Source organism: Anarrhichthys ocellatus, unplaced genomic scaffold, assembly GCF_004355925.1.
Source record: "Anarrhichthys ocellatus isolate YVR2014 unplaced genomic scaffold, GSC_Weel_1.0 scaffold65, whole genome shotgun sequence".
Taxonomy (NCBI): domain Eukaryota; kingdom Metazoa; phylum Chordata; class Actinopteri; order Perciformes; family Anarhichadidae; genus Anarrhichthys; species Anarrhichthys ocellatus.
The window spans coordinates 470,154-492,791 of record NW_022280095.1 but is presented as its reverse complement, the minus strand read 5'-3'; the positions used below and the strand labels follow the sequence as shown (position 1 = coordinate 492,791).

The following is a 22,638-nucleotide window of genomic DNA, read 5'->3' as shown; positions in this document are numbered from 1 at the left end:
ATATATATATATATATATATATATATATATATATATATATATATATACTGAATAAAGTTTTGTAGTACAGGACTTTAACAGCCTCATCAACCTCACAGCCCACTTCCTGAGAGAAAATGGCCTGCCATTAATGTGATCTGCAGAAAAGCACTTTATATACTGGAAACCTGCACCTTGCTGCAAACCCTTGTTATCTTTCCACACATTCACAGGCTCAGTAATACACACTCACACACTAACAAACACTTGCACACACGATGTGGGTGTGGCGCACCTCCACCATTGTTTTAATGGCTAATAAGTACAAAGGCTTTATTCTTGACCTTCCACACCCTCTTCAGTAAAGTCCCCATAAAGAGGATTCATGGGTGTTATTTTGTTGGTTCATGCCTGCTGAAATGATTGTGCCCTGTGCGTCTCTCAGCTGTATTAGTCAAGTGTAATAGAGTATGAATCACACTCTCTTGTAAGTGTCTGGATTAAGCACATATGGGATTTACACAGTCTTCTTCCATTATCCATCTGCCCACTGGGCTGCCATGCATTTGTGTGTTCGCACACTGTACGTGTATAGGTGTGCGTGTGTGTGTCTATATTTGTATGTATTTTGCATACAACAAGTGAATACATGCAAAGCATTTCAATTTTTTAGCCATTCACATTTTTCCTTACCGGAAAGAGCAGCAGTAAAAGAAAACCTGGATTGAATATTAAATTCAACAGTTGATGTTCTCTGCAGGTCATTCCATATCACACCAGGGGTTGGTCTTGTGGGTTTATTTCATGGCATTTTCAGTGCAGAGCTCTGAGATTGGAAATGAAAAAGAAGCCAAAAACTCTGTTATTATGAGAAAAGCAAAAGGATACTACTGAGGCCCCAGAATTGTGTCGCTGTTTTGGATCGTTGTGAATGAGTGTGTGCTTTGGGAGTTGTCTTGCTGAATGTGGTAAATTCAGATGCACATGCTGATGGGAGCACTGAAATGGTGAGCGCTTCCAAAGAGCCACTGGCAGTGTGAGAAAGGAAGGATGTCTCAGCTGCAAACGCCTTTGAGCACAGTAGGTTTCAGATTAATTGTCCTTGCTGCCTGTTGGGAAGAAGAAGAAGAAGAAGAAGAAGAAGAAGAAGAAGGAGAAGATGGGGATTAGGGAAAGCACATGCACAGTTGCTCTAAAATACAACCTTAACTCACCAACGTTTTGCATAAGTTACAATTCATTGAAAATTGTTTGTTCGTAATGATAAATTAGTTCTATACAGTTCAACATCTACCTTCTTGAAGGTTAATGGTTGACTCCACATAAGTAAACACAATACAATTTCATGCTTTTCCTGTAAAAGTTGTATTGTTATTATTATTTTATTGTTATTTTATTGTTATTATTGTTATATTTATTGTTTTATTGCTAAAATGTTCTCTTTTTGTAGAAAATGAGAGGTCTATGTGACTTATTCATTGCAGTCTATTGAAAAGATATATAGGTATATATACATACGGTATATAACACACATTTGTTTTACTGATGTCATATGGAATAGGTTCATATTACAGACTTATGTATACACGGGCAACTGTCCAAAAAATCATCTGAATCTATTATGTTTTGTTGTCTAATTCAACAGATTGTTGTCTGTGCACGTATGCCTGCATGTGTTGCATCTCAAAGAGTGTCAGTTACAACCTCTATTAAAGTCAGCCACAGAGCATTAGCATAACCATATTGTTTTTTCAAAGACAAATGCAGCAACTGACTCCATTACAGTCCTTTGAGTGGTGCCCGTTTGGCTGCTGTTGTTGTTTTAATGTCAGAGCTGAGGCTCACCTCCAAGACGTTTAGTCGGATGAGAGAGACTCCTCTTGTCTTCCGTCCTCTAGAAGGTGCTCCTATGGCTGTGAAGAGTTGTTTGAATTTCAAATAAGTAATTGTCCCGAAAGTACCCAATTTTGTCCTTTCCATCACTTACCACTGAGGGACTTAAGCTTCGACAGCAAGCGAGAGATGACCACTAGGCAGTGGGGATTCTCTCCTTTATACGATTCAAAAGAGGCTAATATATCTGTACAAATTGCTCTTCTGGTTTCATTGTAATTCACGAACTGATAATAGCTTTATTTCCTGGATGGAGAAATTTTGCAATGAGGCGTAATTACAATGTATTCGTTATTCCCGTACGAGGAAAAAAACCCAATGTGTAATTACTTTCCAGGACAAATTTGCTGGCCTAATTAGTGGACTCATCATGTGTGAGCAGTGGCTAAGGTATGACATTGAAATAATTTATTCAACACGGTTACTGTAATTTGCTAACCCTTTATCATCCCAGTTCTTTTCCGACACCCACGTCAGTATTTTCATTTTCAACCCACAGTACTCTCTTTACTCTGCCCCGCGATGCTGCGGGTGGGTGCGCCGCGTACGCACGCTAAATGTGTGTCCGTGTCAGACGCCGAGGAGCAATGAACAGGCTGCGGTACTTGGCGCCTTGGGAGTGAGAACGGGTGGCTCTTGATCCCGTTTTCTTCCCTCTAATTGTCTTTCCATCCCTGCCTTCCGAAATTTGGCAGGATCGTGGTTTACCTATCCTTAAAAATGTCATAAAGTATTTGCCTATTCCGCACACGTTTGGTAGATATGAATGCATTATTAGCTGTGTCCAAAATGTGGCTACTGCAGCGGACACGTATATTGAAACAACAGATGCTGTACGTATTTCTCAGGTGGGGTATCAAGGGTTACTACATTAAGGTGCTGGTCATTTTGTCATAGCTAGCAAAGAGAATCTGGGTGCTCTGCAGGATAAAACAGTGACACAAGTCATGGGTTTATTTTTTGGTTTGATTGCATTTTTATTCAGTCTTGCCTTACTAACATCAGGAAATCAGAGTCAGACACGCACATTTATTGGTTCATTAGTACAATGCCGTATCTGCTGCTTTTGGATGTAGGAGTGGTACAATGTTAATGTTTTCCAAAGCACCTGGGGTACCTGTGGTGGATATATCTGCCTACGCTGTGTCATCTGCACATTTATTGAATCTGTTTAAAAATTAAGATTGGTGTTCTGGGTGAACAGTTACCGGCCAACTGCTCATTTTTAGACCCCCTGAGCTGCTAAATACGAAGCCATTCGCGTCCTCAGATGTCAAATATGCAGCTGTCTGAATCAATTTGCTGGCTGTTTGTGGTTGAGTGCATGTTTGAGTGTGTACGTAAGTGCACATATACGTGTGTGCATGTGAAATGTCAAGCATTCCACCTCTCCAGTATGCACCCATGAAAGCTTTGATGCATTCAGAATATCTGTGCCTGAGCAATTTAGGGGATAGGCTTTTAAAAGTTCTCCAACGTAAATAATAATATAAGAAATGCTCGACAGACTTTTTATTAAACAGATAGCAGAACTTTCTCTCAAAACTTAATCTGAGCAGGAAAGTTAAACTTTTGAGACAGCTGTCTTTTTTATTATTTATTTCCTGGAAGAGTGCCTCTATGAAACATCCTTTCATATCGGCCTGAAGATTGATACGGTGTTCGCTCTGATAAAAAGAAAAACTTGACTGTAAATCTCCAAAGATCCCTAACAAGTCCCCTCTCCCCAAAGACAAGCACCATAAAACATGAGAGGAAGAAAGGGAGGAAAAAGGAGACGGAATATAGGCCTTGGTGGCATAAAGGGGAGGAATTAAGGAGGCATTTTATTGGAGCTTTCAGACGCAGTTATCACCTCTGAAAGACACAGGCAAACTTTTCTTTCACCTTGAGCCTTCTGCGGCGTCTTTCTTTGTCACCTCTCTTTGCATATGTCTGTTTTTAAGTATAACGTTCAGCTTTTGATTAAAAAAAAAACCTTTTTCTATTTACTCTACATTGTATTTAGAGGTTGCAGTCAGGTATAATAATTACAAGCAGAGATCTATATAGTTGTCATTGTCTGTGTGTGTGTGTGTGTGTGTGTGTGTGTGTGTGTGTGTGTGTGTGTGTGTGTGTGTGTGTGTGTGTGTGTGTGTGTGTGTGTGTCGCCTGTGGAACACAGAAACTGGTGGTAAATGTCAGCTTTGTTGGGTTTTTTTAGCTGTACACCTTGAAAGCAGGTTGGGGTGAGAAAGAGACTACATTGTCAAGTGAAGCGATAAATCCAGTTATTACTGCCTTGATTAGTGGAGCTACTTATCATCCGTGAGGTGTAGAGAAAAATACCTGAGGCAAATGGGAATAATTAGCTCACACTTAGTGGTGCACGTAGGCTTAGTGGTTTTCTCTTCCGGGAGAAAGTTCAGGAAAAGAAACCATATTTTATAATAGAATTCAGGTTTTTTTTGGTTTTTTTGTATTATCGAAATGAAAATGTAACTCTACAAACACTGTCCACTTTATTTTGGAACACTTTTCAAAGTCATTTTTGAAGGATAGCTGTAGTGGGTATCCTAGAAAAGACCACGGTCCTAGCTAGAGGGGAAAATGTATACTATGCAAAACACAAGAGGGTTTATAGGGAAGAGCTGTCTCCTCACTGACCCGCTTCTCACAGGGACTTAATGAAGTAGGGCTGGTGGAAGTGTCCCACTGAACTTGGCATGGCAGGTAGAAACTGATGAAAGGAAATCATTTCTGTCACAGGAATCTCCACATCTCCACAAGCCAATTACTGTGTATGGAGTATGGCACATTTTACATTTGAAAAAGCTGGTGTGCCTTTGGAAAGGCATAACAGGTAATGGAGGTTGAGGAACGGCAGAGATACAGAATATACATTAAGCTATTCAATAAACATTGCATGCTGTTGCTTCTCTCTCTCTCTATCTCTTCCACACACACACACACACACACACACACATATATATACGCAGACAAGCTCAAGTCTCCAGATGGGGTGTTGACAAGGAAAAGAGAACAGTCACATCCAGACACAGGCAGCTGAATGTATATTCTGAAATGTGCACTTTTCTCATTATAAATGTGTGTCACTTGACTGAGCAAACACCTGCCGAGGCTCCATACTAATACATACTGTCCCTGGAAAGACGAAGGGACAGGGGGGGGGCAGTGGAGAGCCTGGGAGAGGAAAGGGCAGGATTGAGAAAAGGAAATAAAGGGAGAAAGTGAAATGTGCAAACATGATAGGTTTAAAGTGAGTGAGTTTAGAGTCATGACTATTTGCTTATGCATGCACTCTGTATGCCTATAATATAATCGCATGCCTAATGTTCAAATGTAATTAGTTGCCATACATACACATGCCCGCACACACTTTGTTTACTCACCCGCTGCTTTTAATGATGGAGAGAAGCCGTGAAAAACTGCAAGACATGCAGCCAATTTGGGTATGTGCTGTGTGTCAACACAATAAAACATATACATGCATATAGCTAAACAGGGATGTTTTGCAGTTTTAGTGAGGCTCTGGCAACATACTGATGAGTCACAAAACCATCAGCTGTGTCGTGTGATAATGATTATAACAATAATAATGATGATAATAATAATAATAATAATAATAATAATGATGATGGGTTTCCCCATGTTGAGTTGGAAAATGTTTTTTGGACTCACTTCCACTCCTGTAGTTTGGTTCCCGAGCTCCTTTGTGGCACTTACAAACCAAGTGTTGTGAACATGAAGGTTAATTAATGGACAGTTTTGGGGCCCTACGCCATCTTGTATCATAGATTAATGGTGATCAAAATGAATCCCTGGCATTCACCGCATTTACCACTACGTCTGACTGTGTCGTACTCAGATTTTCGATACTCAACAAAAAGACCAAGCCCCATAACTAGCATTTGGAGCTGGGGAAAGGGTGTTGTGTCGTGTTTTTGTGACTGTGCTCGTGATGCATTCATGGGTTGTCAAATAGCTACAAGTTACAGTACAATTTTGCTGTGCAAGTTTGGAAACCAAAAAAAGCAAAGCAGGATGTTTAGAGAAATATAATGTGAAGGAGGAAGCATCTTTAATGGTGGAAAAAAAGTTGCTGAGCCTCGGGTGAGAAGAAATGGTTGAGTGGAAATTTCCCGACACATTTTTTAAAATTGTATTAACCTCTTACTCATTAATGGTTCAAAGATTATGATTGAATCCATACTTTAGATAGGACTGTTTTACCGGCTGACTTAACATCTTCTCCCAGAATGAAAACGTCACTTTTAATTTAAAAGACACACAACATGTTTGACCTTCTCCCTCTCACTTCTCATTTTCAAAGATGTCTCTTTCTTCTTGTCCTTTACAGAGTTTTCTTAAGATGACTTTTCCCCTCTCTGTTCTGTCCCTTTCTGAATATGCTGTTTGGGAATAGAGAGCCTTGTGACTCCGATGTTATAGCCGTTTACTCTCTCTTATCTGATCAGTCATGGCTTCATTCAGGGGAAGCGCAACACGGCCTTCGAGCCGAGGGTCATCAGCCCTCATAATAAGATGAGCAATCTTTCTGCCTCCACTGGGTTTCTGAATATGAAACTGCATCGGCGTCGGCAAACTCATAAAATTGCCAGCGTCTCAAGGTACTGCGTATTTGTTCTGCCGAGATTAAGGAAATCAAATGTATGAAAGACAACTCTCTCTCTCTTGCTCTCTGCTCTCTGCTCTCTGCTCTGTGTACTTCAGCAGCAAAATAGATGGAGGTGTATTGACCATTTGTTGCAGAAACAAATCAAACTTTGATGCTGACAAGTGCTGCTTTGCTTTCTGTCTCTCTTACAGGGAGAGATGCAGATAAAGGCTAAATGAGCAAAGAAATATGGACGTACATTCAGTTAGTAGATATTTTGTAATACAAATCCGCCACCCTTTGTTGTTGTCGACAATAACATCCTCCTTGAACACATTCTGGACTGACAGCAGTAATAGTGTCTAATGGATGGCAGGCAGCTGCAGCGCCTTCACAGACAAATAGCAAAGGATGCGTTACCTCTCGTCTGCTCGCTCCGTCGATATCCAACCTTTCACTGGGCGTAGAATGAGAAAAGGGAGGTTACATTGCTAGGGAGAGAAGGGGAAAAGATAGAAGACTTTGTTGTTCATTTAATAGATAAATCCTTTAAGAATTTGAGTGATGTGTATATGTGTGTGTGTGTGTGTGTGTGTGTGTGTGTGTGTGTGTGTGTGTGTGTGTGTGTGTGTGTGTGTGTTCACTCTTTGAGACAGATTCACAGTCTACATTTGTAAAATCTTGCAAGTGTACAAATGACCAAATCTTGGTTTTGATATTTTAAATAGATCAAGGTTATTTAAATGTTTATTTCCAATTTAAATTAATTGTGACAAATAGGCTATAAGACCATCAGGACTCTAACAATTTAAAGACAAAGCCATTGATGTGAGAATTTGTTTTTAAGGTTTTATTCATTTGATTAAATGAAAAAAAATCATTTTTTTCTCTGTATTTTGACCGTATTATAGCATATTTACCAGTTATATCACTATTTCACGGTTATGCGCAACACCTTTCATGTTTTTTTTGTTTGTTTTTTTAAATCCAGCTTTCCAGGGGGATCAGGATGATCCTGCTTTTTGGCATCTAAATGATCCTGATTGCCGCCTTTAACCACTGAAATCGGCATGAAACAACACTTAAAGCATTATAGGATCACTAAATCCAGATTCTAACTTAAATGATCAGAATCTTCAGATTATTATCTTTTTATAATCTGTGTTCAACAACATGCAGGTGATGAGGAGAAGTTTTGATATTACCAGTTATTCAACGCAGTTGCTTCAGCCAAGTCACGTTTCAATTAGGCTCTCGTCTCTCATTATCAATGCGGACGCAATGTCATCACAGCTTTTGAGGTCATTGAGTTCTCGTTACCTTGCTTAAACTGACCAAGAAGTCAAAGAACTATCTATCTACCCACTACCCTCAGTCTCACACAAACAACTTCCCACAATGGGCTGATGAAGAGCGGGAAGGAAGAAAGTAGAGCTGCATCGCGACAGCGAGCCAGCCAGCCACAGTGGATGTATGTTCAGACATTTGCCTGCTCATACTTCCTTGCCCAAAGCAAATAAGACAACTGTTGAAAAGAAGCATTGTTTAGCTTGTACACATTCACAGGTTAGTGGAGCTGCCAGAGCCGACAGAATGAGGTCTGTGGGGGTTGGAGGAAGGAGAGAAAGTGACAGAAAGGAAAGACAGAGGCAAAGAGAATCTATTCTTTGTCTTAGTTTATTTTTTAAAGGGGACAAGGTTTATATATTTGTGTGCATACATACTGAATTAATGACAATCTTTTTAGTACAGGTCTCACCATTAACTGAACTGGCAGTCAAACTACATCTAATTTATTGGTCTTGCATTGATGGCGATGTGTACTCGTACAAACACGCACACACACACACACACACACACACAGAAACAGGAATGTACTGTCACCAGTGTCGAGCCTAAAGATATGGCATGTGCTCATATCAACGTGTCACGCCTGCCCAGGCTCAGTACACAGCCTGTAGAGATAACCGGTGTTGTGAGGGACAGGAAGGGACAGAACAAATGCAATAATAAACGAGAGAGAGCAGCTGTCGTTTAGCCAAACTGATTACAACTCTACTGCCATTTACTGTAGGTGTTTAGCGTGGAGCCGGCAAAGCAAAGCTATCCATCCCTTGGCAGTCCAAATGACACGAGATAGTGTGCTCGCTGACATTTTTCTACATTTGTCAGTTCCATGATCATTGCAGCAATGCATACACAGACTCTGTAAAAAAAGAAAATTAAAAAAATGCAGCTTGTGTGCCAATATCTCCTTCACAGTCACCTCAAGGGTTATAGACATTTACCAGTGACTGACAAATTCCAGACGTACGTGGGTAAAAACACATCTACTGCAGCAGTCGCCATTGATTCAATCAATCAAATGTAAGACTGAGACCTTTGGCAATACCATTCATTGTCGCAAGTTCCTTAAAGCTCTTTTCAAAGTTAATTGACTTTGTAGGTACATTGTTTTATGGATTTGTATTTACTCAAGTGTTTGATATAGAGTAAACTAATTAAGGGTTGTGTTGTAGTTTTAAAAAAAATTATTGTTTTGAAAACTTTGAAACTATGGGAGAGAGACTTTTTGTAATGCTGACTTTTTGTAATGCTGACTTTTTGTAATGCCTTAGGATGTTGAAACACAGTTTCAGTTCTTTAGATACCTCTTGTATCATTTTTACCATTCAGCCAGCCATTCTTTAACATACTCTACAAACAGACTGTCTGATGGCCTTTACTCTTCAAGTCTTTGTCGAGAGGTAACACAACCAGGGTGCTTTACATTTTATGGGATTTATCCCAAATTACCATAAGATAAGAATGTTCTTTCATGTAGCCTCATATGAAAGAAAACATCAACAAATGTGCCAAGATGATCAATAATCTTTTTTGCTGAACCCAAACAGTCACACAAACACACACACACACACACACACAAACACACACACACACACACACACAGACACACACACACACTGCACTTGAACGAGATGTTTTCTGAGTCACTTTGATGGAGAGCTGTTCCTATTAAATAAGGTTTGTAGAAAGGTGTTGTACAAAAGGAAGGCTTGCATAAATCGCTTGAGCAGCCAAGGCCACAGACACAGAATGGATTAACTTTTTATCGCACTCAACGATCCACATATTGTCTTTTTACAGTAGAAGTCAGCCTTTTCGGTGGTTTTGTTTTGTACATCACAATGCACCCCTTTTGAATACAACAGGCATGAATTATATCATGTTCAAGGTATTACCAATTTCTGAAAACTTGCTCCCACTGTATCACAGACAAGAAGTACAAAGTCTGTACTTTGAGGACCATGGAGTATCTTTCAACAAGCCATCCAATTTCAGCAAATCCATTTCAACTCTCACATCTTGCCAAAATTCTCATTTGGCCTTTTTCCCAGCCTGTTATTGCAGTATTGATTTTCATTCCTGTTATGTCTTTTGTAAGATTACATTTTCATATAAGTAAAATATCTGCGAGGGTTTCCACCACAGAAAATGGTATGGGTATGTTTCAATATAGAGGTGGTCTGAGGTCCCATTTCAGTTCGAATTTAGATTTGATTTTATTCATTTAAATGTATTCATGCATATATCACTTACACAACACAACACTACCTCAAGTACTATTTTTCATGTCAAAGTATAAAATGGAAATGAGCCCTACATATTTAGGCACGAGCAAAAACTATACTATACCACCAACTTTAGCATTAATTAATGTGTGTGTGGTTAACGTGGCACTGTTTTGTTTTTTTCAACACTATGCACATGTTCAGCATCATACAATAGAGCAGCAAAGTAGCATATCACTGACCTCTCTTTTTCATGTTGCACAACGCACATGGTTAATGTGCCTTGTCTACCCCGTCTCTCTTTCTCTCTGTCTATTTGACTGTTTGTCTGTGTGCATATTGTGCCCCCACAGAAGTAAAATGTACAGAAGGGACATCAAGTAACACACCGTTTCTATTTTGTTATGTTTACTAACTCCCTCTCTGTCTCTGTCTGTCTCTCTGTCCAGCTTTAAGGGACAACAGGATTGAGCTGGTGCATGCGTCGTGGTCAGAGTTGACCATTAGCATCAGTGATGTCACGCTGACGGATGAAGGCATGTACACCTGTTCTCTCTTCACCATGCCTGTCAGAACAGCCAAAGCCTACATGACGGTTCTTGGTAAGTACCGATTTCATATTAGGTATAGTATTTAATTCCTGCTTAATGGAAATGTTCATTTGTGACTTCACTGTTACTTAAGATCAGTCTGCAACAACATTAGTTTAGGTTGCGCACACCTTCCTTCAACCTCAACTTTAGTTAAGAAAATCCTACATTTCCCCCGAATTACTTTGAAGCACAGGCGTTGCTTTCAACTGTGGATTACACATTTGGAGAGACGGCAAAATTAGTAGATTAGTAAGAAAGACGAGGGCGGAGAAAAAGTTGTTTCGCTCACTTAATCACATTGCGTGTGGTTGCAATGCCTTACAGTCGACAGAGGCTAATGTTTGTGACATCGTGCATTTTGTCTATTTGGAAAAGCTTATTGGGACATTCTAATGTCTGCTGTGAAAAAGGTCTATAGTATAATTGTTTAGTGTGTAAGTTTAAGACCTTAAAAGTGCAATATATCACCAAACATTAGATGGGCCCAGTAAAAATAGCACCTCTAGACAATTGTGCATCCTTGGTGGAGGTTATGCTTTGAATGCTTTCTAGTTATGCTTTTTGGTTAATTTTTCAGTCCAAACCATTATTGGTTCTGTCTTTTGTTTTCTCCTTTAAGACAAACTAAAATGAACAAATCGACAGTGGTTACAAATCGTCCGTTGCTTACTCCAGCATCTGCAGACAAATAAAAGCATACTGTTGGCCCCTCTAGTAATGTTTGTGTTGTGATCATCGCCCCTCACAAACTTTCTCTCATTTCCTGCCACTGGGCTTATTATCTTGCCAATTAGTTTTCGCTAATGTTAATAGATGTCCTAGTGCACTCCAGGACCATTAGCAGGCTCTCTGTGTTAACAAGCGTTCAGAGAATTAGAGACATTAAAGGCTACTGCTCAATCAGGATATGGGGGAAATTATTTTTGCAATACTGAACAATAGTTAATGGTGCAAGCCAGGAAACAGGGAGATTTATTAAACATTCAAAATGGCCTGTGGATGGCCTGGTTTTATCTGCCACTGCTTCAGGAAAGTGTGCTGGGAATGAAAACAAGAAAACATTGAAAATGATTTGGACAAAATATCAAACTGAATTGAGCCTCAAATTCAGATCTTCTCAACATACATTTGTGAATAAATATACATGTGTTTATCTTTTAGCTCACACACTATTTTGAAAACAATATAAATATGTTTAGAAATGAATTACATGATTTGAAGCGTGAAATAATGAAATGTGAACTCTTGGGTATGAAAATAGTAATGGTGCAACACGACCGACGAGGCAGGACTTTGATCTAACTGTTTAACATTCTAACACACTCACAATGACTACGCCAACAGGATGGAGTTTAGCAGGTATAATTGGAGTTTATCATGTTTACCATTTTGGTTCATCGTAATTTAACTATACATGAAGAACAGCTGAAGCTAATAGGAACGGCATTAGTTTTGCAGGTATTTGGTTGGAAAACAAATTACTGGAAAAATAAAAATTTGACCTGATGGTGTGGAAAGATAATACGAGATTGGGGCATTTCTATTGCCTCTTAAGGGATCTTAACATGCTCACAGTGCTAAACGTGCAAACAGTGCATACAATGGCAAAAGTGCTGACAGCTAACACCCGAGGGGTAACTGGAGGGTGGGTGCTATATGCTTCCACAATGATGTCGTCATCTAGGGCTTTATCAGTTGTAATCGCCATATGACAGCAGTGCAGAGTGGCGGCCATGAGCCTATCAGTGGGGTACGCTCACATGTACGAACATGAACTAAAAGCATGCGCGGACGGCCCGGATATATAAACAAAGCAAGGAGAGGCTCTGATTACAACACACACAGAGGGAGAGCAACTTCCATCCCTGCTCATGTAGACATAACCCCTCTGGATCTTTATGGATCTTTATAGTTGTTCGCTGCTATATTAATGCTCAGAATGTCATATATTGGTCCTTTCAGGGGTCACCAAAATTATTACATATCATCCTGAGGGGTGAATATGTGCAACAAATTTCAGAGTAAGTGAGACATTTCAGATCTCATGGTGGTGCTCGGAAAAGTCATGGAATCACCAAAGTCATTAGAATTCATCCATTGGGGAGTCATGAATTTCTCTACACAATTCCATGGCAATCCATCCAATAGGTATTTCTGGACCAAAGTGTTGGATCGACATTGCCATGCAGCTAGCTTGGCAACATGACAGACTTAATCCTCAGTTATTTTTCTTATTGGTAATAGTAGCTGACTTTGATTTTAGTTCTAAATAACTTCTTAAAGAAATTACCTCTCTGTATGTTGTATTAAATGCATCTTTTATAAATGTGTACAGTCATGCACACATGGATACTCCACAGCACATACAGATCCATGACGCACAAATGAGCATACAAACAAACGGACCCACAGTCCTCTACATTCACACACGCGCATGCACACACATACAAACAGAGAGAGACGGATTAGCAGCCTCTAACCACCCAAGGGGGAACGTGACTGTATAAAATTAACATTGTATTTCATCTGTTAATCTTGTTCAGTCTTGGAGAAAAACCATCAAACACTTTTCTGAGTCAAGCCACACTTAATCATTCCCATACGTATACATGCAGCGCAGTACTCAGTTAGATATAGAGACACTTCACACACTTAAAAACCTATGCATTCAACAAACGTGCACAGAAAAAACGTTAAGGATTTAGTTCGTTTAGGAGGGAAAGATATCACTGTATGCTGTATTTACCAAGCAGCAGCCATTGTTAGGATTGTGGATGCAGTTTTTTTTCCTTCAAATGGATGGTAAACAGAAAACAGGAGTCTGGTAATAAACATTACTGGAGGTGGTGAGACAGACAAGGCCAGAGTCAGTCAATGGCATTGACTGACAGACCTTTCAGACTCTCAGCCTGAGGCAGACTTATTGCTCATTGACACTAGAAGGGCAGCCTCTACACACTTAAAACACTCATTATAGGAAAGGCCAGTAATTAACATTTTCTGTACAACCTCGTGGCCTCCTCTGTGACTACAAGCCTTTGCTTACTCACATTTACACACACAAACACACCTATACAAACACACACACATACACACAAACAAAAACATATTTGTCTACTTACACCTGGTGCTATTAAAAAAGTGTTCACACCAAATTCAGAGGCTAAATCTACGAATAACTTTATGCTCTCGTAAATATTTTCCTGATTTAATCATAAACACATTGGTTGATACAACTAGAGGTATGTGAGAAAACATACTTCTCTGTAATTTTGGTGAACTGACCCTTGAAGACGGCTGCTCAGGGCTGCTGCTCCGTAGTCTGCTCTCTAATCTGCCTGCAGGAGCGCAAGCCAGAGGAGAATTTCCAATAAGGCATAACAATATTATTGTTGCATAATGACATTCCGCAGTGTGTAAATAAGTTCCATCGCTGTAATTTCCCATTCCATCCTTCAGGTGTGCCAGAGAAGCCAGAGATCGATGGCCTGACGAAGCCCGCTTTGGAGGGGGACCACATCACTCTGACCTGCATGACTCAGGGCAGCAAGCCCGCTGCCGACCTGCGCTGGTTCAGGAATGAAAAGGAGGTCAAAGGTATGTAACATCTGTACCTGCATATACAGTACATCTGCATCACTGCTTTGGGTACACAAACTCATGTGTAATGTCATCAGGGCTGCCCCCTCTTAGTCGATTAGTCGACTCATTTGTAAACAAATCAGCCATTTTGTTTTTTGTCGACTGACATTTCTTTAGTTGGTAAGTTGTTTATTTTTTGAGAATTTTTTATGCTGAATGACTTATTTCCAAGAAACTTAATGTGATTAAATCAACGAATCAACTAGTCGAGAAAACAATTTCTTTGGTCAAGGACAGCCCTAAATGTCATTCAGACAATATGTCAAGGGTTTCACCTTAGTTGTTATAAAACATGGCAAATTGATATTTAGAAAAAAAAGAATATGTTCCTTATTAATTGGACTACATATTTGTAATTGTGAGGATTTTCTCAATGAAGCAGTTAAGTTATTTACTGTAGTTTTAAATAGATAAAGTTAATCATTCTGTGCTATTACTGAAGTTGCTGAAGTAAAAAATATTTACGGATTTATTGATATTTCCAATACCATGCTATAACTTCCCTTTATGTTATACCGTTCCATTAGGCCCACAATCTCCACTGTGTTGTCAGACACTAAAATCTATTGACTATCACATTGCAGCATGGCTCAGACCAACAGAGAGCAAATGTACCAGAAAATAGGACTTTGTGTTATAGAATACATTGAAAGTCTTTTTCATGAAACTGATACCATGAAACTGCTGCAGCCGATGTCTCAACGGTGTAATCTTTTCCGAACAAGTTGTTTCTAATAGAGCGGATTCAGCAAGTGTCCTGTGGCCTGAGACCGTTACATTAACCTCCCTTGTTATCAGAGGGCAGTTCTAAATCACACTGACTGGAATACACACCTCATTTCCACCCAGCCCCTGTTCTGTTCTACTTGATGAACCATCGGCTTTGTAATTGTTTGAACAGGAGCAAGAGAGGGAGAATGAGAAAAAAAATATTGAAGAAAAGAGAGATAGGGACATGAAATGACGAGATGAGCTCTTTGAGGAACAGAGAAACAGATGTGGTTCTGTATCAAATAAAATGTAAAGCCCAGTGGGGCAGACTGTCACAGATCATCAGCACAGTTGCAGAACTTTTTTACAAAGGTCTTTATGCTGTTTCACAAAGTAGATTGAAGGCAGATAACAAAATGCAAATCACCCTTTTCTAATTCAAATGACTGCATGTGTAAACAAAGAGATAGGATTGAGAATCACAGATTACATTTTTGTTGTATTAGAACTGCCATAAACAATACTGGTTTGCAGAGGCACTGTCAAAGTCTTTGTGTAACCCAACAGATCACTGAAACTCAGTAGTGAGAATAACAAGCAGCCAGGTGTTGCACATCCTAAATGCTCAACTAAATGTAGAACATTTTAAATTACAAATTGCATTTCATCATTAAAAACATATTGTCATTATTATCATATGGAATAGTTGAATCTCTATAAACATTCTCACACATGTATGTTCTACAAACAATAATCCCATTCATATTTCACTCATTAAATAATGTCTGTGAGTAGTTCCTCTAGTTGCATTTTGGTTGTTTAACTTTTTTCTAATCACCATGTTTTTCTCTAATGTATTATAGTAATTTGTCACTCCACTTTACAGTTCCTCTTGTTGCTTTTCTGAGGAACATGAAGCTTATAGAAGAATATATATATATATATATATATATATATATATATATATACTAATTAGCAGAGTGGGTGTTTTTCCTTACAGGCTTATTGTGTCTCTACGGGTGATTATGGCTTCTCCCAGTGGCACACGACTGAGAAAAGAGCTCCCTGTAAGGCAAATGGAAACCTAGCCAGGACATAATGTTCTTTCAATTTGCCACAGAAAGTTAACAGGTAGTCAGAGATATCCTTGGTGGTTTGAAGTGAAGGTAGTCTCAAGAGGATACGCCATCTCATTAAGGTCAGATGCTATAATTCTCTCCTCAACTTGGCACACTACTCCCTTTAATTTGGGTCTTGTACAATTTCATATCAGTATATTATTCACTGTGACAAGGTTGTAGTTTTTTGCCCAGAAAGGACACCAATAACGTTTAAAACTCTTAACGTTGAAACTATTTGTAAAGATGGCCGTTTTTTAATATATATATATAATGAAAAGAACATTCACATTGTGTCCTCATTTTTATTTTTTGTAAAAGAAGTCTCGGTAACATTGTCCCAAAACAGAAAGCAGAACCTTGAGACTTTATCCAAACGTCAGATTAGAAGATTCTTGTCAGATCTGCTGTTGGAATGGTCAAGAATTTCGATCAGAGGTAATGTTTCGGCCCTCGCTGAATTCACTGAAAAGCTTTCTCGGTGTGTGCCATTACACCCTTTCTACCCCGGCATAAGCCCAGACAGCTCAGCCTGCTATCTCACATGAGGGTTTACCAGGGTCCAGATAAGCAAGCAGATAAGCCCAGATCAATGCTGGTTTTGCACACAGTTTCAAGCAGATATCATGGTGTCTTTCCATTTGATTAACTGTAGTTGGGAGATAATATTGAATTTGTCTCATCACGTCTATTCAGACTTCCTCAGAACATCCTCTGCGCTAAATAACAAAAAAGAAAAGCGTGACAATCTCACACTTTGACTCTTTGACAGAGTGAAGACAAAATCCCAATCTGATTTTTAACACCACAAATGATCATCTCTGATTAAATCTCTCATCAAATCTTAGTGGCTAACCTTGTCACCATTATCTTTTTTATTACACCACAGAAATTATTGGTTTCAAAGGTGAAGGACACATTGATTCCTTGATTAATACCCTGCCTCTCCTGACAAGGTGTCTGTTTTTAATTAGCAGTTCGTCAATCAGTGTGATGCTTTTGTCAGACGTATTCAGGTAGTATTTAGTTCAGGAAAAAAATCAGTTTGTGAGATTGTGATTGACACATTTACACATGTTCTTTTTTGTCACACCATAAATCATTACTTGGTCAAGTTTTTTTTGTATTAATAGGAAGGTGTGAATTGTAAGCAAGACACAGTCAGTGTGACTTGTTCTATATCTCACCAATAGAGTTTATTTGCGTGCAAGCCACTCTTCAGCGGTCTGACTTTTTTAAAACAGGCAATATAAATAAACATGAAGGAAAGCAAACACAAAAGAGCAACGCAGGCTAATACACAATGTATGCATGCATGTGTCGGTGTATGTGAGTGCAACTGGAGTGTTCATCATCCTGACAGGATCAGGGTGTGTTCAATGTGAAAAGCCATCTGATTGTGGGCGACCATGCTGGGAATAAATGACAATTGTGACATATTGGTGTGGGATCTGGGGGAATAGAGAAGATTATATTACCAGCAGAGCCACTGGAGCAGTCCATCACCCATTCGCATGCAGTTAACGGACACCCTATGCTAAGTGTGTGTGTATTTATGTGTGTGAGCAAAACAGACAGATGGAGCAGACAGCCTGCATGTGAGGACATAAGCTTGTGTGTGAGGATCCAATATTCTTATTTCTCAGTCTCTTTGTCCCCCAGATCCCCTCAGTCCCCACCCAGTAATGATATATTTCTATCTCAGTTACACACCATAACCCAGAGAGACCTCTGCCAATATCACCACATGTAGCACTTGTTTACACACCACTGAACCAGAGGGAGCTGTGTGGAGACCAAGCAAGGCAGAGATGAAATGAATATTTATTTCAAATAAGGGTGGGGATGTTCGCTATCAGACTAGTATTATCGTACTCCCTGACCTAAACTGTAGAGGTTATTGCTTCATCGTGTTACGCGATAACTCTATTCCAACGGGGCTTAAGGAAGAAAACACAAAGATCTGATTCAAATTCGCTGTGCGGCCACGTCCCTATTCTGTTGTCAAAGTTGTTAGTCAAGGACAAGGAACTATTACTGCAGACATAACTTGCATTATTTTCGGTCGTTGTCTGCTGACTCTTCAGTACGCTATCACTCAAGTCTGCCCGCACACTGAAGAGTTGAATAGTGACTGAACAAACCTTTTCAAATTGTGCTGGCTTTCTCTTCATTTGTGGGTAATTGTCCTTGACTACTTTGAGTGAAAACAGAATAAGGTGGCCACCGTTATTCTAAGGTTTGCTCTGGAAAGAAGTATCGAGGAGAGTGAATAGGCTATAGCTCCTGGAGCTTATTTCAAAGAGGATGATGTTGAAGTTGATGAGACTGCTAGCGACATTGTGAACACTAAAATAAGAATTAAGTTCAGGAATATAAAGTCGTTTTCCACTTAAAAGAGGAATATCTTTTCAGTCATTTCGACAGCGTTCGAAAGCGCTGCACACTACTTCAAAAGTCTGTTTTGGGACTGCATTTATACTATCCAGCTCCCTGGGGTTGTGTGGATCAATGACCATTAAAGATGTAATTTCAAGATGGCTCCTGCAAGTCACAGTGGCATGAATAAAAGATGTCTAAGTCACACACACAAAAACGCATATTCACCCTCTATATCCCTGTATACATGTGTCGGACAAGCACAACTTGCACACATGCCTGTAATGAGTTCTGTTGAAATCTGTTGGTATGTTAGTTAACATCAAGGCACTGGGTTCAGATAAAGTAAAGCTCTCTCGTTTTATGCTTTTTTACATCTCTTTGTAGCATCACAACTTGCAATTGTTTCTGTCAAACCTTTCAAACACAAGATAGGTAAAATGAAGAGCAGAATTATCTTGAGCATGAAATTCTCATGCGCCACCCCCACTGTCTTTCTTTCTCTTTAAACTTGTTTCACCTTCATTTAATATGCCGAGGTCGAGGTGTACCTACTTTATCCTCTTTCTCTGGCATCATAAGAGTGTTTGATCGGGTTAACGGAGTTAGACTTGAGCACTGTGGCGAAAGAAGATAAGATCAGATTGCTACCCCCGCTGTCTATGTCCATTAAGAGCAACATCCTGGAGGTGGAGCACCTGTCCAGTTTTAAATGCCAAGGCACCAAGACCTATCAGACCTCTCCCTTTGAGGGCGGAAAAAAACCTGTCGTCAGTATCCACAGCAGACATTTCTCAGCTGTAAATGCTCAGAAAGTTTCATGTCAGAAAGGACATTATGACGGGTCTGCCAGGCACTGATACCATAGAAACTCAACAGTGCTCCCTGGTCATAGTCACCCGTCAGATAAGTGCGGAGTCGAACTGGTAAGACAGCTCAGCCAACAGGCCCAGCTCCCTGACGCTGCAGGGTGGCCAGAATATGTGAGAAGACGGTGGCTGGCACACTATATCATCTCCGCACCTCACTGGAGCTGGAGCCTGCTGTGTATTAGTGCTCTTGTTTCAGAGTTAAGCCATACTTATTGCTGCGCAGCTCATCTGACAGACAAATGAAAGCATGCAGACGAGGTAGTTATCTGGCAACATTTTATTTTCTGTTTGCATTGTAAATTTTATTGTATCTAAATGAGCATTTTGTTATATATTTTGCTTTTCCTCGCCCTCACCCACAGGCGATTTCACAGGCAAATTGTTTTAAATCTCAGATGGGATGCAGTTCAGGGTATATTGAGTCAGCCCCCGGACCCCTGCTGCCAGGATTAGTCAACTCTGTTGCCGTTGTTGATGATTCCTCCGCCACCCCAGCAGTATTCTGTCTTTCTTCTCTTTCCCCCCCCCCCCCCCATCTTCTTTTTCTTGGGTCGTTCCTCTCCCCTGTGAAATGGCATAAAAGGGTCAGATTCTCACACTTTTACGCCTGTCATTTCCATTTCTAATCCTCCAAGGCTATGTCTTGGCTCGCGCCAACGATGCAGAGCTGTGAGCAGCACCTACCTCACGGACAAATACTGCCAGGCTTTTTTTTGTATGCAGTACCTTCTCTCCCCCACACTCCTGTTTACACACAACAGTGCAGAAGCCATTGAGTGCATGCAGATTGACACATTGTAACAATGAGGTACTACTTGCTGTTAGACAACTGTTATTAAGTCCTCAAAGTGGATCTAAAAAGACTTTGGACCGTTTAATGATATTAATGAACTCCAACGTTGTGCAAGCACGTTTTGTAGTCCTCTTATCCTGAATCTCACAGATGCAATCAGGCTTTTAAGAGTGTAAATGGGTCTAGACACTATAATCACACAGTATAATTATACAGAAAGTGAGCTTCTCTATTGCATACAAGTATTATGAACTAACTTTTAGAAATAATCCTGTGGGTTTATTTCTTTTGCTGAAGGCCAACCTACAATAATAAATAGAGTCAGAACATCAGGTTAGTTGCACAATTCAGGATGATTCATTGAGATTTAAGTATTTTGAATTGGCATACTTAAAAAAAAAGTTATTATACACTTTACAAACTTCAAACAAACAAAAATACAGAGGAATTTGAAACAGCTGTTAGGATACCCGTTTTGAAATCAAGTGACTTTATTTTTCAGATGCGTCAGTGTGTAATTGCAATTTTTTGGGGGGCAAGTCAGTCAAGCCATAACCGACCGTTAACCCCAATACTAACCTCAAGAATAACATACAAATATTAACAGAAGAATACAGGAATTTAACAAGAAGAGGGATAAGGTTACTTTCACAACCGTACATCTGTGGGAGGAACCTACTGCAGACAGACGGAGAAAGACAAGTTTAACTAATGGAGAGACAAGGAGGCAGGGAGAAGCAGTCTATGAGGACATGGAATAACTAATAAAAATAGTAGGAGAATGTTTGCAACTGCCAAAGCATGCCAAGAGATTAGAAATGAGATGTCCCATCTCTCTAGGCCTCCACTCTCTCTCACTCTCTTGCCGCCTTCTATTTCTTCTTTGTGAGAAAGAAACTCAGCCATTCCCCCTCTCCCTTGTTGTCTGTGTGGATGTTGCTAACACTGCAGAGCTGTCAGTCATTCATCTCTAGGGGAGGCGGGCTCATTGCCTCAGTTGGGGGGGAGCGACTGAGGAGAATGGTTGATTGGCAGAATGGAGAGGGAGAGGAGACAGTGGGGTGGAATGCTTAGAAAGTGGAGCAGATGAGTGCAGAGGAGAGAAGGATATGGAGCGTAAACAGTCTCTTCAGGAGATACAAACAAAGGTGGCCAGCATAAGACAGAGAAAGAGACTCTACATACACGGAAGCCTTCTTGAATTTGTTATGATGATTAAAGAAAAAAGGACATTTTTACAAAGCAGGGCAACACCTGAATGAAGAGATAAGCCTGGACAGCTGGATGCAGTATTACAGTATTTTTTTTTACCAGAATGAAAAAAACCTTGTAGGAGTGGGAATGAACAGGCTTGACATGGTTTAAAATACAGGCTGCTGGCATGATGTGAGCAGACCATCAAGCCCCAAAAGACTTGGTTGAGCAGATGTGTGTGAGAAGAATGTTTTAAAAATACCTGCTTGGGGGTGGTTACGTATTACAAATTAAGTTACAGCTCGTAGGTAAAAGCAGAGCTAGCGGTGGTGAGTTGTGAATGTTGGCATGTGTGTAGTCTGGAGGAGGATGGTCATTTTGTGTTGCATAACACGTACTTAACAGTCTCTGAATTTCGGAGAACATTCGTGTCATATGCGTAGGCTAAGGCTTCGTCAAAAATTGGCATACTAAAAATGTCGTCTGGTACCTGAATACAGTTACAGTTCTTCAAGTTTTTTGCTATAATTTGTGGAGGATCACTATCAAACTTTGACGTTTCCCGAATCCAGAAGGTTATTCTTTTTTTTTTAACATCTAGGAGGGTGTTAAACAGCAAGCATTAATGAGGTGTTCTGGGTATGTAAAGAGAATATAAGTCTAGTACTGGACTGTCATTCTGATTGGCGTTGAAACTCTGGTTATTTAGGCTGGGCACAGAGCACCCAGGGCCAGGTACGGAGTGTCGAGCTCAAGGGCAGTTTGATGGGGACGGAGGAAGTCAACTCTGTGATCTTCTTGTTATAAGGACCTCTCTACTTACTAGGCATCACTGCTTTCAGGGATGATGATTTATTGTGAGCCAATAAAATTACAAGAACATTAAAGTGGTGGTCGAAGATTGGTGTCATGAGGGTTGGTCGTGGAATGTCAATCAAACAAATTTGGCTTATCTAAGGCCCATATCAGTGGGGATGGCAAATGAAGCAATAAGTGGAATGATGTGCTCAAGGAGCAAGCCAAATTTCCGGTCGATAATTTTAGGAAGCTAGGTTGAAGGAGTTCTCCAATGCCTTGGCAATGATTAGGGTGTTAATGGACACAGAGAGGTAACTCAGCTGTGTGGATGGATATTACAAGGCAGGCGTGGCAGGGATAGCTCTGAGAGCAGGTTGTACAGATGGAGAGGACTGTGTAGAATGAGTCTTTGCAACTAGGCTGATTGAAGTTATTGCCAAAGATCTGATTGGCCCTGGTAATGTTTTTGTCCCAAT

General features: G+C 40.0%; 1 protein-coding gene across 3 annotated transcripts in view; it reads left to right on the top strand.

Annotated features, from left to right (window-relative positions):
• LOC116397286 (cell adhesion molecule 2-like) overlaps window positions 1–22,638 on the top strand; it is a 192,111-nt gene that overhangs the window by 142,255 nt on the left and 27,218 nt on the right. For all 3 annotated transcript variants that reach the window (XM_031872569.1, XM_031872570.1, XM_031872568.1), the window contains 2 exons: window positions 10,512–10,664; window positions 14,115–14,252. In XM_031872569.1, coding sequence (XP_031728429.1) covers window positions 10,512–10,664; window positions 14,115–14,252 — 291 coding nt within the window. The remainder of the gene's footprint in view (window positions 1–10,511; window positions 10,665–14,114; window positions 14,253–22,638) is intronic.